This window comes from Aphelocoma coerulescens (genome assembly GCF_041296385.1).
Source record: "Aphelocoma coerulescens isolate FSJ_1873_10779 chromosome Z unlocalized genomic scaffold, UR_Acoe_1.0 ChrZ, whole genome shotgun sequence".
Lineage (NCBI taxonomy): Eukaryota > Metazoa > Chordata > Aves > Passeriformes > Corvidae > Aphelocoma > Aphelocoma coerulescens.
In genome coordinates this window covers 47,822,180-47,834,962 of record NW_027184085.1, presented here as the reverse complement: position 1 = coordinate 47,834,962, position 12,783 = coordinate 47,822,180, and the positions used below count along the sequence as shown (strand labels likewise).

Here is a 12,783-nt window from a genome sequence, read left to right as displayed (position 1 = left end):
CTGTATTTTCCTCCCATTGCCTGTACACTTAACCAGCAATTTTAAGGACTTTCTTTGGAAGCACGTTCTCAGAATTGGCAGTGCTCTGGGAGCTGTTCTGTAGGGGATGGCACTTTGTCTTGGTCTTCAAGTTGTTCAAATAATCAATAGTAAATACAGTCTTTCTTAGGCCCATGTATGTTTGTTTGGGCAGGATCTGTACAATCTTCCCAGGCTGCTTCTCCCTGCTCCAACCTCATGCATGCTTCCTTCTTATGGTTCAATTTTTGTCAGTCCTCCTGCCCCCTTTGCTTTTTTCCCCCAACTGTTGGGACAGACTGTTCTTGAAACTGGAGGAAGCAATCCTTGAAAGCCCACTACCTCTCCTGGATCATTCCTCTCTTCAGGACTGTATTCCCTGAGTCTTCCAAGCAGATTCCTGAACAGGCCAAAGTCTACTCTCCCAAAGTCCTGCATTGTTGATCCTACTTTTTCCTTTGTTCCCCTCCTTTCAGGCTCACAGACACCACCATCTTGCCACAGACAGTGCTCTTCCCAGCCTTTACATCTGCAACTGTTGTTCCTTGTTTTCAAGGACCGTGTCCAGCAAAGCAACTCTCCTCATTGATTCATCGCATGTGTCAGGATGCTGAGAACAGCAGACCCCAGAAACATCCTGGATTGCTCATGCTTGGATGTCTTGTCCCTACAGCAGGTATGGCAGTGGCCGAAGTCCCCTGTGGGGATCAGAGCCTGCAAATGTAAGGCTTCTGAAACTTCTCAAAAGAAGGCATCATCTGCTTTATCTACCACTTCTTTCCACCTAAGACATTCTTAACAGATGGCCACCATGTTGCCCATACACTGGTCTATCCACTACTAATAAGCTCTTGCTGTCTCATCATCTGTCCCGAGAGAGCTCTCAGTGTCCCCACTGGTCCCAAATGTGGAAGGTCTCACGGGAACTCCTCCTACTTACCACTGCAGCACATAACTCCTCAGGCTGTGTCAACCCACAGCAGCATGCTGGTTGTGAGACCTGTTGCAACAACTCTCCATGACTTCAAATGAGATCACAGCCCTGAACAACACAAAGATCTCCAGTTTCTCCTGGCTGTATCCCAAGCTGTGGACAGTCTTGTACTGGCACTTCAGAGAGGTGCCCAGTTGTGCCCACTTCCAGAAAAGCATATCAGAGCCTTCCTCAAACTCCTAGCTAACAGGAGTGGATGAATGGGATAGATCAACTTGAGCCTTATTCTCAAAGTCTCAATATAAAAGGTTTTTTGTCCCTATACAGTTTATCATAATTTTATAAATTAACGTTTTCACATCTTTGGTACATTTCAGGCTTTTCCTGTCACTAAGTGTTCTAAGTAATTTTCAGCATTTCCTTCCCTTGTTTTCACATCATAGTGATAAAGTTTAACAAAATGGTTTGAGTTAGAATGAATTCAGGTGCTAAAAGGGATGGGGTAGATGAGCAGAGCAAAGCAGTCTTCAAAATTTTCCATTTGAAGGGGCTTAATTATTTAAGTCAAAGTTTTCTTAGAGGAAGGTGCAACTACACACGTCTTGTAAATGAATATGAAGCAAAGCAAAGTAGGGTTCCTTGAAATGATGCAACCACCTGTTGCAGGTGCACAGTATTTCAACGAGTCCCCTTGCAGTGTTTTCTGTATACTGAACTTAATTCTCATCTTCTGTGGAAACTGGAAGGCATACCTACTGCACGAAGAAAAAGTCATCAGCTTTCATCTTTCCTGCATTCAAGACAGCTAAATTAGTGTTCAGTAGAAGAGGAACAAGGGACAATTTATATCATTGCCTTCCCAAGATAATCAGTCTGTTCAGCTTCAGTTACCTAGCTAATATTCACCTCCCACAAATACTTAAGGCAGCATGTAACATGGCACTTTGAGATCAACTTGTATTACTTACTACCTACTTTGTACTATTCTTTTTGAATGCATTTCTTGTAGTATGCCTTGGACAGCTGCCCTAACAGTAAGGAAAGTCCTTTCAAGACTACCTATACTGCAGTCAGGATCATCAGCTGCTACCAGACCCCTGGACATGCATGTCTTTGCCCTGCCCCATTATCCACAAAGGGATTAAAGAAGAGGCAAGGGTCTTCACAGACATTTTGGAGGTCAGGGTACTCCAGTGCCATGAAGAGAGACTGGCTGACTGTGTGCTCTTGCAGCAGCCTTGGGTGGACTCTGAGCTACAGTATCAGCCTATAATGGAGCTCAAGTATTCTGGAGAGAGGTGAACAAAGAGCACAGGCTTATAATGACACATAGCCTAGGTCCTGTATCAGGAAACCACATGGCAGCAGTCCCAGGTAGCTTACCAGCCCACATCAGCACATAATCATGCCCGCCACCCTCTGCTTAATGTCTGCCATGGGGACACTATGGACCGTGGCAACAGGAGGGTCATCAAACACCAACGTGGGCTCAGTCTTTGCACGTCTCCTGCCTCCCAGGTGTTCAACAAGCTGCTTCAGTCATGCAGAGCATAGCTGGCACTTCTGAACCCGAGTGAGTCCCCCTCACATACCTCAAGACCCCTGTTTAATCACTTTCTCCTTTTTCACCTCCTAAAGCCACATTTCACTCTCTTGTAACAGCTGCCACAAAGAAGTCACTGCCTCTAGTGCTATCCAAGAGTTCACAAGGTTTTCAGCACACATCGTATTAGTGGATAAACAAGGCTCTCAAGGGAATGGGAGGATACCAGATTATACCCTGCAAGGCCCTAGTTAGAAACAGATGGCTATCTGCCAGAACCACCACGAGGAAGCGTTTAATTGCAGGATGACAAATGTTCCCAGACCTGAGGTACCTGCAATCCTGTTACTGATGTAGCTGCAGCTGAGGCAGGCTTTGGAAAAGGGAAAAAGAATCCCAAACCTGCTTATCTGCTGTAAAAGGACAAATTCTGATGTAAATATGCAGAAAGGGAACCTGTTGCTTAAGAACAGCAACATTTCCAGGTATCAGGACAAAACCCAGGATACTTCTCACCATATTCTCACAACACAGCTAATGAGGGAGAACTGGATCAGACCATCCTGATCCAGCTGAGCAAACAAGGAAGCTCAGCCTTAAATCCTGTCTCTTCACACCTGCTACAACAGCAATACATAGTGTCAAACATCCACTAGCTTTTTGCTCTGCCCCAGGCTACAAAGACTTCAGGAACCCAGACATAGCTCCAACAAGGGAGAGCCTTCAAGCTTTCCATGCAGATCATCTCCAAGTCACATAGCTACACTAGCTGTCAAGAGACGCATTCTGACTTCAAACCAGGAAGTCCAGACTATTGGGTAAAGAGGTTTGTGGTCCTAGCAAGCTGCTTCCAAGGTGGCAGCCACCAAGAGACACAGGTTAGTGCAGCAAGAGCAAGGAATAAGGGACAACTCTTCTACCACATCAATTCTCTGCTACGATTTGCTTCTCCTCCTTGATCTGTGTGATGACTCTTTATCCCTTGCACGCTTGCCAAGCTGAGGCACTGCAACTCTTGCAGCAAGGCACCTTGCTTACATGGGCTCTTCCTCACTTCAGCACATATTTGCAGTCCTGTTGCACTGCAACCCATAACAAACAAGAATCATAAGTCCAAAGCAAGCACTGTCACGCTTATAAGCAACAGCACCTAAGAGTTTCACTGTAGGAAAAAAATAATGCTAAACCCCACTGAGAAGAGATGATTAACACACACAAGTAAACCTTCTTTAACGTCCCAGGACAAGACACTAATATCTCCTCCGAAGTCAGAAATGCTAAGAAAGGGCCCAGAGCTCTACGGTCACACAAATGATCTTTGCAAACAGAATTCACATTTCCAGGAAAAAGCCCTGCAACTTTACACCTTTTGCATACACAACTCTGTGTCTGGAATGCAGAGGCAGGAAAATAAGGAGCATTTAGTATCTCACGTCACAGCTTCCACTTCTCCCAGAATTAATGCACCATATGCATGCTACAGAAATCCACAGCACAAAAGGAGGTAAAACTATGAACCATTAACACTTTGCAAACACAAATGCCATTCTGAACCATAAGTGATTCTTACCTCTCCCATTTTGTTCTCTTCCATTCTGACAACCCCTGGGATACTCTCCAAGTAGCCTTCCAGTGTGTCATATCCTAGGTGCCTGAAGGGAATCAACTCATTGGTCAGGGATCTGTATTCATTCTGAAGTTCTGACAAACGTATGCCGTTTTTAAAGGCGTGAAGAACAGCTCGCAGCGCTTTTGCAACAAGTTCTGGCCCCTGCATCTTCACCTATACCCCTGCCTCCAAAAGAAAAAAGGGGAAAAAAAGCATTTTTACATACACAGGCTAAAACCACCAGCTTTTATTATTTAAGCTCCCTCCCCCAATAAGCTAGAATTCAGCAACTCCATGGCTCATCTTTGGAGACTGATACTTCTAGGCAGACTTTGTAGGACCATGGTTGTGCAAGTCAAGCATAACATGGTATGGAACACACAGGGCATGACGTCAAAAAGTGCTGACAAAGGAGCACAGTAGCCATCATGCAGAAGTTTGCTCTGTCAGACAACCACAAGATAGCACATAGCTAGAAGAAGGGCAGGGGCTGCTAAGCAATTGACCCACCACAGGCAAGTACTGGATACCGCACCTGGGACAGGGCAATTCTGGTTGTGCGTATAACTGGGGAATGCGAGGCACTCTGGAAAGCAGCCTGGGGGTCCTGCCAATGGGAAGCTGAACATGAGCCAGCAGTGCCCTTGCAGCCAGGAGGGCCACCCGTGTCCTGTGGTGCATCAGGCACAGCATCACCAGCCGGGCAAGGGAGGGGATTGTCCTGCTCTGCTCTGGGGTGGTCTCACCTCAAGTGCTGGGGGCAGTTCTGGGTGCCACAATATAAGAAAGACATTGAGATCTTAGAGAGTGTCCAAATGGGGGCAACGAAGATGGTGAAGGGCCTTGAGGGGAGGCCATATGAGGAACAGCTGAAGTCACTTGGTCTGTTCAGCCTGGAGGAGACTGAGGAGAGACTTCATTGCAGTTACAACTTCCTTGTGAGGAGGAGGAGCAGACACTGACATCTAGACTCTTGTGACCAGTTAGAGGACCCAAGGGAATGGCCTGAAGTTGTATCAGGGGAGGGTTAGGTTGGATATCAGGAGAAGGTTCTTCACCCAGAGGGTGGCTGAGCACTGGAACAGGCTCCCCAGGGAAGTGGCCACAGCACCACATCTGACAGAGTTCAAGAAGTGCTTGGACAACAGTCTAAGGCACATGGTGTGATTTGTGGAGTCTCCTGCGCAGGGCAAGGAGTTGGATTGTGATGATCCTGTGGGTCCCTTCCAACTCAGGATATCCTGTGATTCAATGACACCTTACCACCTGCAGGGCTAGAACTTCGCCTGAAAGTGAGACAAGGCACAACCGCCACCCCCTGCCACAGCACCCAGCATTCCATGGGGTGTCCCTCTACAGAGGGATAGCTGCTCCGCCTGCCCCTGAGGCAGCACCTGCACCAATGGCCACATGTCAGCTCCACCATGGAAACCACACGCATAAGGGGCATGCAATCTCTTACCCACAAGCGCACAACACTTCGACTCCATAGACTCTTCAGAGAGAAAACACAACTTAAGTCCCAAGGCACATGATCCTCTGACACTGGAATTTTGCTCTGGCCTTCTCTTTTTTCAACCTGTGTTGCTCATGTCTGGTAGGGCCATGGGATGCCCAGAACCTGCCCCAGGGATATGCACTGCATGACCACCCCACTGGGCTCTGCCAGGGCACAGAGCCTCGAGCCTCTCAGCCTCGATCAAGGGACAGGTCTCTTCCAGGGACATGACATGGTGCTTGCCCAGGCCTGCCTGGCGGCCACCTCACACAGCTCCACAGCCCCCGGGCACGTCTCAGTGCTCTGTGACACCTCTTGGCTGCTCCCCGAACACCTCAATGCTCTTTCTGCAGCCACGCTAAGTGGAAGGCCTGAATCTGCCTTTTATCTTTGTGCAATGCATTTCATTCCCATCTACGGATTCATTCCATCAGCTCTGAAGAAAGACTGCTTTATCTACCTCAGGCTTATGATTATACCCTTACAAATCTCTCATTTATATACCCCCATCAAGGTATATCATTAGCATAGCTAAGTATCAATCTACTGATACACTCCTTCATACAACATCTCTAACTATGTACATGCCCTCTGCGTGTGCTGCATATAAATATTTTGCTGTCTGAGTACTTCCTGGTACAAGGAAGCAGGAGCTGCAACACTGAACAAAATGGCAGCTCCCTCCCACAAAATGGCAGCAGAAACCTTCCAGACAGGGCTCCGGCCCAGGAAGTCTGGGCAGCGCGGGAGGCGGTTTCAAAGCGCGAGCCAGCACTGCCTAAAGCCCTCCCAGCCCCCAGCTCACAGACCTGCACACACTCGGGGCCTCTCCAGGACACCCAGCTACGCCCACGGAACGCTGGGGAGCGTCAGGCACAAGTGCTGCTGGGAGGCTCTCTGCTCCCAGGTGGGCATCCTCCTGCCAGGCGCTCCACAGGGACACTCCCGCCACAGGAACCTCCGCTGGAGGTTGCCACTGGACCAAAGCCGCACAGGGCTCTCGCACAACCCGAGAACAACCCTGCTCCCAAAGCGTGTGCTGCACGCAGGCTCCAGTCCAGCACTGAGCACAGCACACTGGCGCACCTCAAACACCTCATCTTCGCCCCAGCAACTCATGTGCAACATGAGCAGAGACAGTGCTTCAGGAGAAGGCCACCTCCCCCTCCTCAAGATGCTCCACATCAAGGCACAACACCAGAGTTGCCCACCTCCAGCACACCAAGGCGAGCGACTGCTGCCCCTGTACCTGCGCAAGGCTCTCCCAAATCTGCAGTGCTGCCACGAGGGACCCCGTGAAAGGCTGGTCTGCACTGCTCTCGGCAGAAGCGGCCGCTCTCCCATCACCGCTTCCCTTCCTGGGAAAGTCACCCTGGGCAACAACACACCGAGTCCAAAAGGAAGAGAAATCCCAACCCTCAGCACATTTCAGATGCCACCACACACACTTCAGCCTCTCCCTTCCTGCACCCAACTTCATGATGGACAGCCCAGCTCTGGGGCCAGGCAAGGAGGCACAGCATCGAGTCCTTTTCTGCACCAGTCCTTGAACAGTTTCACTTCATGCACACACAGCACTTTACTAACCCAACCGCATCTCTCGCTCTCTCCACTTAGATTTGCACACAGGTACACCCATGTCCCTATACCCATACAGACAGCGCTGCCAATACATGGCTTCACACACACGCGGTTCCTTAACCCTGCAATTTCTGCCCTTCCTGGTCCAGCGGGTTTCACTGACTGATCCTGCAACAATCCCTCAGCAACAGCTGCCCTCACAGCATCCTCTGCTCAACTACAGGCACAGCCCAGGAGGAGGAGCACGTGCTGAGCCTGCACATCTCCACACAGCAATGGGCACATCTACACTGGGCACTTGCATCCTTCTCTCATCCTTCCAGAGACTTTGCAGCTGGTGCACTCAGCTTCAAAGAGTGAGAAGATGTGGTTGCCACCTGCTAAGAAAAAGACACAGGAGGTTCATATCTGCTTTGGACTGCTCAGTTTCAAGGTGATGTCATGCGCCACAGAAATGTGTAAGTGGTGTAAAGTCCTGATCATACAAAAAAAATCCGAAACACTCAAGCATTAAGAACTACAGCAAAAAATGCAGTTCTGTCTACAACTGTGTTTCAAGCCACATTCATTCATGAAACGTGGAAAAGTTGCTGAGAAACTTTTTGGGGCCTTTTTCTCTACTCTTTTAAATAATAGACACAGTTTCTTGTTTGGTTAACACAGCTCTTGAGAGTTCTCTTGCCTAAACCTCCTGAGTTCCTCTTCCTGCTCAGGAAAAATTAATCATTTATTATAATTAAATTATATCCACTTCATCCAAAGAGTGATGAAGAAAATTTAAAATAACCTGAGATTGCAGTTTCAAAAGTTCCTTCAAAAGAAGAAACTTCACTAAAAAAAAGAAACGGAGGATTGTGGGGGAATGACATGATGTCAGTATCAGACAGGTTAGTTGTATACTAATAGAACAGTCGAGTTGTATCAGAAATAGCAAACGTCATATTGTAAAGTCTATCCTCCTAAACTATATTGTAAGGAGTAGTCACGAGGACAAGTTAAACGAGGTGACAGATACTAGGGTACAAGGGTTAAACTGAATCCAGTCTCAACCCACACCTTACAATCTTCCCATTCCTAGTCAGCAATTACGCAGAAGACTTGAAAGGCAGTAATGGTGACTACTCCCATACATTAACAGAAAGCTACACAGCTCAGAGTAGCTTCCGAAGCTTTTTAAAAATCGTTTTTTTTTAGTTCAGCTGCTTTAACATTAGGTCATTCAGCAGTTATGACATTTTCCCGGCGGTTCACTGCCTCCAGACAGCAGGACACTTGACTGGAAACAGAGCCCGAGCCGCCTCATCATCACCAAGTCAGCGCACGTCGCTCAAACCATCTCTGCCAGAATCTGAACCGAAACTTTCCTCAGTACGCTCAGAACAGACAATCCGCGCTGCGGATAATTAGCCAGGCTACGGAAAAAAGGAAATGCGGACAGGTCTCTCGCAGGGAGGAATGCACTCCATTGGCAGCCTCGCTTTTAGCAGACTACAAACACTCCCCTCAGAAACACAGGACTCCGAAAGCAGAAAGCATCCACTAACCCACTGAAGACGGGACACTTTCTCTGTCACCGCGCAGACACTGAGGAGGAGTAGCCTCCCGCTGGCTGGCAGCGCCCGTCCCTCCGCGCTGCCTCTCCCCTCAGACCGCGAGGACTTACGCCTGTCGGGGTTCGGCTTCCTCCTCTCCACTTCCTCCACCGGGGGCTTTCAGGCACCGGCCAAAGCGTCTCCCCGTGCTGCTGCCGCAGCCGCCGCGGGCCGGGCCGGAGCCGGGCAGAGCCGCCGCTTCCCTGAGCGGGGCCGGGCACTGAGGGGCTGCGCGGCCGCTCCCGCCGCCACCGCCCAACCGGCCTGGGCCGCCCCCTCCCCCCCCGCCGCCTTTGGGCGGCCCGGCCCGGCCGCCGCCTCCGCCTCCGCCTCCGCCCCGCCCGCTCCAGCCCCGGGCGCCTGCGCGCCACCCGTGTCCTGCCGCTGCCGGGAAGGGCCGCTCGGCCGCGGGAGCGGGGCGGGACCTTCGCCGCGCTCGGCCGCGGCCGCACCCTTGCCGCTTCAGGTCGTCGTGCCCTCTTTGCACGGAGGCGGTGAAGCCTCAGTCCTGTCAAAAGGCTGCAGCCAAAGTCGCCTTCCAGAGGGAGCGGCTGAGGAATAACAGCTCTGTGCTTCTGTTCTGCAGAGATTCAGAGAATGTTCAGGGGTTAGAAAGGACCTTAACGATCATCTAGTCCAAGCCCGCCTGTCATGGGCAGGGACACCTTCTACTAGAGCAAGTTGCTCAAGGCCTTATCCAACCTGGCCTTGAACACTGCCAGGGTTGGGGCATCCACAGCCTTCCTAGTGTTATAAATAAAGTATGTAATTCATGCTATTATGTATAAAACTGGAATATAATCAGACCCTACAGAGACCGAGTTTCAAAATCCCTTCACCAGCCTAGCTGAGAGAAAAACTTCACAACACTAAAAGTATTTCTTTCCCAATAAGTGAGGATTCCACCTAGGTGGGGTTGGATCTTATCACCGGGACATTTGCACCATGACGACTTGATCACCACACTCTGACATCTACATCGCATCTGATAAGGAATCGGACATTCCAGGGAACTGAAAATAACTGTTCCAGGAACCAGAGATGGCCCATCCATCAGCAGAAATAGCCCACTCATCACCCAGGATGGACAATTCATCAGACCCAGGAAAGGCTTTATGCAGCTCAACTCCGGGACAAGAAAACTTCATGAATATGCTAAAATTACGAGAAGAATAGAATTAATTCGGATTCTACCCAAAAACTGCATAAGAAGGGACCAGCCGAAGCAGCAGTCGTGAACTTGGGAGGTCTGGTGCGATAGAGATCAGATCTGTGCGTGTTCACCCAGCTCCGACCCCGGGCTCGGAGCTGCTTTTCTCGATCGTGGCTTTTGAAACCGATATTTTGGTCGCATAATAAATGTTATTTCGTTATAAATTTTGATTGGGCAATTCTGTTTACCACATTTTGGTGACCCCGACGTGATACGATTTGGGGTATCGCGGACCCCTTTTTCGGTCAGGAGGCGCCCCGCTAATTTTCCTAGCGGCCTGGCCGGACAGGGGATACCGCGGACCAATCGTATCAATGAACCTAATTTAAAGTGGCACCTCGATCGAGAAAAGGAAATAAAACGAGCTCTCAGGGAACTCAGGGGGGACCCAGGGTGGGATCCCCAGAGCCGCGGCAGGGTAATTCATTCATAAAAATCTCCGTGCACGAAGAATCCACGCAGGAAAATGGACCGTAAGTATTGCGTGGTTGAGTGAGGGTGACTGAGCGTGTGTGTGAGACGTGATATTAGCACGAAACGAGTGCGGACCCCAAGATCGCAGTTCCTCTCTCCCACCAAGGAAGAGGTCGGTCACGGGGGAAGCGAAAGACAAACCTAATTCTTTTCTACACGTCAAGCCCGAATAAATAGAGAAATTTGGGGGATCGGTCGCGGACTGCTGGGGGAAGAGTACATCCTTTATCGAGTTCAAGGATTGGTAAGCCCACTAGTCTCGGACATAGTTAGTCCAGGTAAAAGTCAGAACTTCGAGAGCAGTTACCGGAGGAAAACCCCCAGACTGGTCCTCTGCGAGGGCTACTATACCGGTAACATATTAAATACAAATTCGAAACGGTACCGAATTCAGGAACTTAGAGGACTCTGAGCAAAGTCCGGGTAAGAAGTAATTTTTTATTTTTTTTCTCTTTAAGATGGAACAGAAAAAGAGTAAAATCCCGAGAAAAGCCCAAGAAAAATCAGGGGGTAGGAAGGAACAAGGGATACCTGAAATCCCGAGAGATAGTCCCTAAGCTGGATACTAGAACATTGGGGGGACTGTCCCGAAAGGAGAAATAAACCCTTAAGGAAAGGAGAAAAAGGCAAACAAGAAAGAGAGGGGTTGAGCCCCCTTGGAAGCATTGCCCCCCCCTCTCCTCCCCCAAGCCCAACCTCCGCTCCTGGAGCGCCGCCGCTCCTGGAGCTCGAGGTCCCGCCTGTCCCGGCTCTTATGGCATCGCCCGCGGCTCCACCTCTTGTCCCAGCGGCGGCGGCTCCGCCGGTAGCCCCGGTGTTCCCGCCGCCCCCTCCAGCCCCTGCGGGTCTGGCGGCAGACCAGCATCCCCTTACGGCCCCCCCCGCCCGTGCCCCGGCCCCGGTGGTGGCCCCAGTGCCGGCTCCGGCCCCGGTCCTGATGTCCGCGGCCGTTCCGCCGGCCCCGCTCCATTGAACCCGGCTGCGGCCCCGCACAGGGTTCAGCAGCAGCACGGAGTCCTGCTGCCGTGGCTGCTGTGGACCCATGCAGAGGGTCCACGCCAGGCTCTGGTGTCCATCAGTCCCCTTGCCAGTTCCAGCGGCACTTTCCGCTTATCCCCCCCGCGCCTCCTGGAAGAATCAGCCCCGGAGAGGATCCTCACCTCCTATCCCCCCTCCCTCGCCTGCACCATTCCCCTGGCAACGACCGCTTCTGCCGTTTCTCTTAAAGGAGAAGCAAACACCAAAGTTTGAGCAGATCTCAAATATTTAGCACACAAGAAGAGAAAGAGGTTGATGCATGGGAGAGGGAAGAAAAATGAGAAAATCTTTCAGGAGGTCTAGGGGGTCTAGGGCTTCTCAATTTAGGGTCCAGGAAGCTCTTGATAAAATTAAAAGTCGGACCCCTAAAGCAAGAACTAATTTTTTGTAGACTCAGGAGCTGAACAAACCGCCGTTCAGTGACTGCCGAGTGGATGTACAACAAGCAAAGATACCCTGATGGTGGTCGGAGAAAAAGAGGAATCCTTTAAGGTCCCGGTTATTAAAAATGTAGAGTTCAAATCTGAAACCAGGACATGCCTAGGGAATGTTTTGTTGATTGAAGAGGCAGACTACAATTTGTTAAGAAGAGATTTTATGGTGGCTTTGGAGGTAAGCTTGATTGTTCAGGAGTCACAGCTTGTAGTGAGCTTATACAAACTAACCATAGAAGATAAAGACAAGGTGAATCCGAAAGTCTAGTATACCAAAGGAGAGGCAGGCAGAATAGAAATGACACCCATTCGTATCGAGATTAAAAGGCCAGAAGATCTGATTAAGGGTTAAACAATATCCTCTCCCCATAGAAGGGAGAAAGGGACTAAAGCAAGTAATATCTGAGGTGCTGTTCCCCACGGTCCCCTAATCTGTGCACTTTGCTGGGTGACACCCCCGCTCAGGTACCTGGTGTAGTGTGGTAGACTTGAGAGGTGCCTTTTGGACTTGTACTCTGGCAGAGGAGAGCTGGGATTGTTTCACTTTTTGGTGGGGGGATCCAGGAACCCACTGGAGGCGGCGGCGGCTCGGGTGAGCCTCCTTGCCTCAGGGGTTTGTGGACTCACCGAGCTTGTTTGGTCAAGCTCTTGAGCAATTGCTCAGCTGGTTTTGTTCGGGGAGCCAGGCTGCCTCAATGTGTGAATAGCTTGCTGGTGGCTGGACCAGCAGAAAAGGATGTGAGAAAAGCCACTATAAGGCTGTTAAGTTTCTTAGGAGACAAGGGGTTAAAAGTCTCCAAATCAAAACCCCAGTTCACTGAACCCGAGGTAGAATACCTGGGACATTGG

At 50.1% G+C, this 12,783-nt stretch overlaps 1 protein-coding gene across 3 annotated transcripts in view; it reads right to left on the bottom strand.

Moving 5' to 3' along the window:
- TDRD7 (tudor domain containing 7) overlaps window positions 1–9,029 on the bottom strand; it is a 55,303-nt gene extending 46,274 nt beyond the window's left edge. The window contains exons 1-2 of one of the 3 annotated variants that reach the window (XM_069000979.1): window positions 8,847–9,029; window positions 4,066–4,290 (exon numbers count right to left, since the gene is read on the bottom strand). In XM_069000979.1, the coding sequence (XP_068857080.1) occupies window positions 4,066–4,272 (207 nt within the window). In that variant the 5' untranslated portion in view covers window positions 4,273–4,290; window positions 8,847–9,029. The remainder of the gene's footprint in view (window positions 1–4,065; window positions 4,291–8,846) is intronic. The other 2 variants (XM_069000980.1, XM_069000981.1) reach the window with 2 other exon arrangements.
- Between the last annotated feature and the right edge of the window lie 3,754 nt (window positions 9,030–12,783).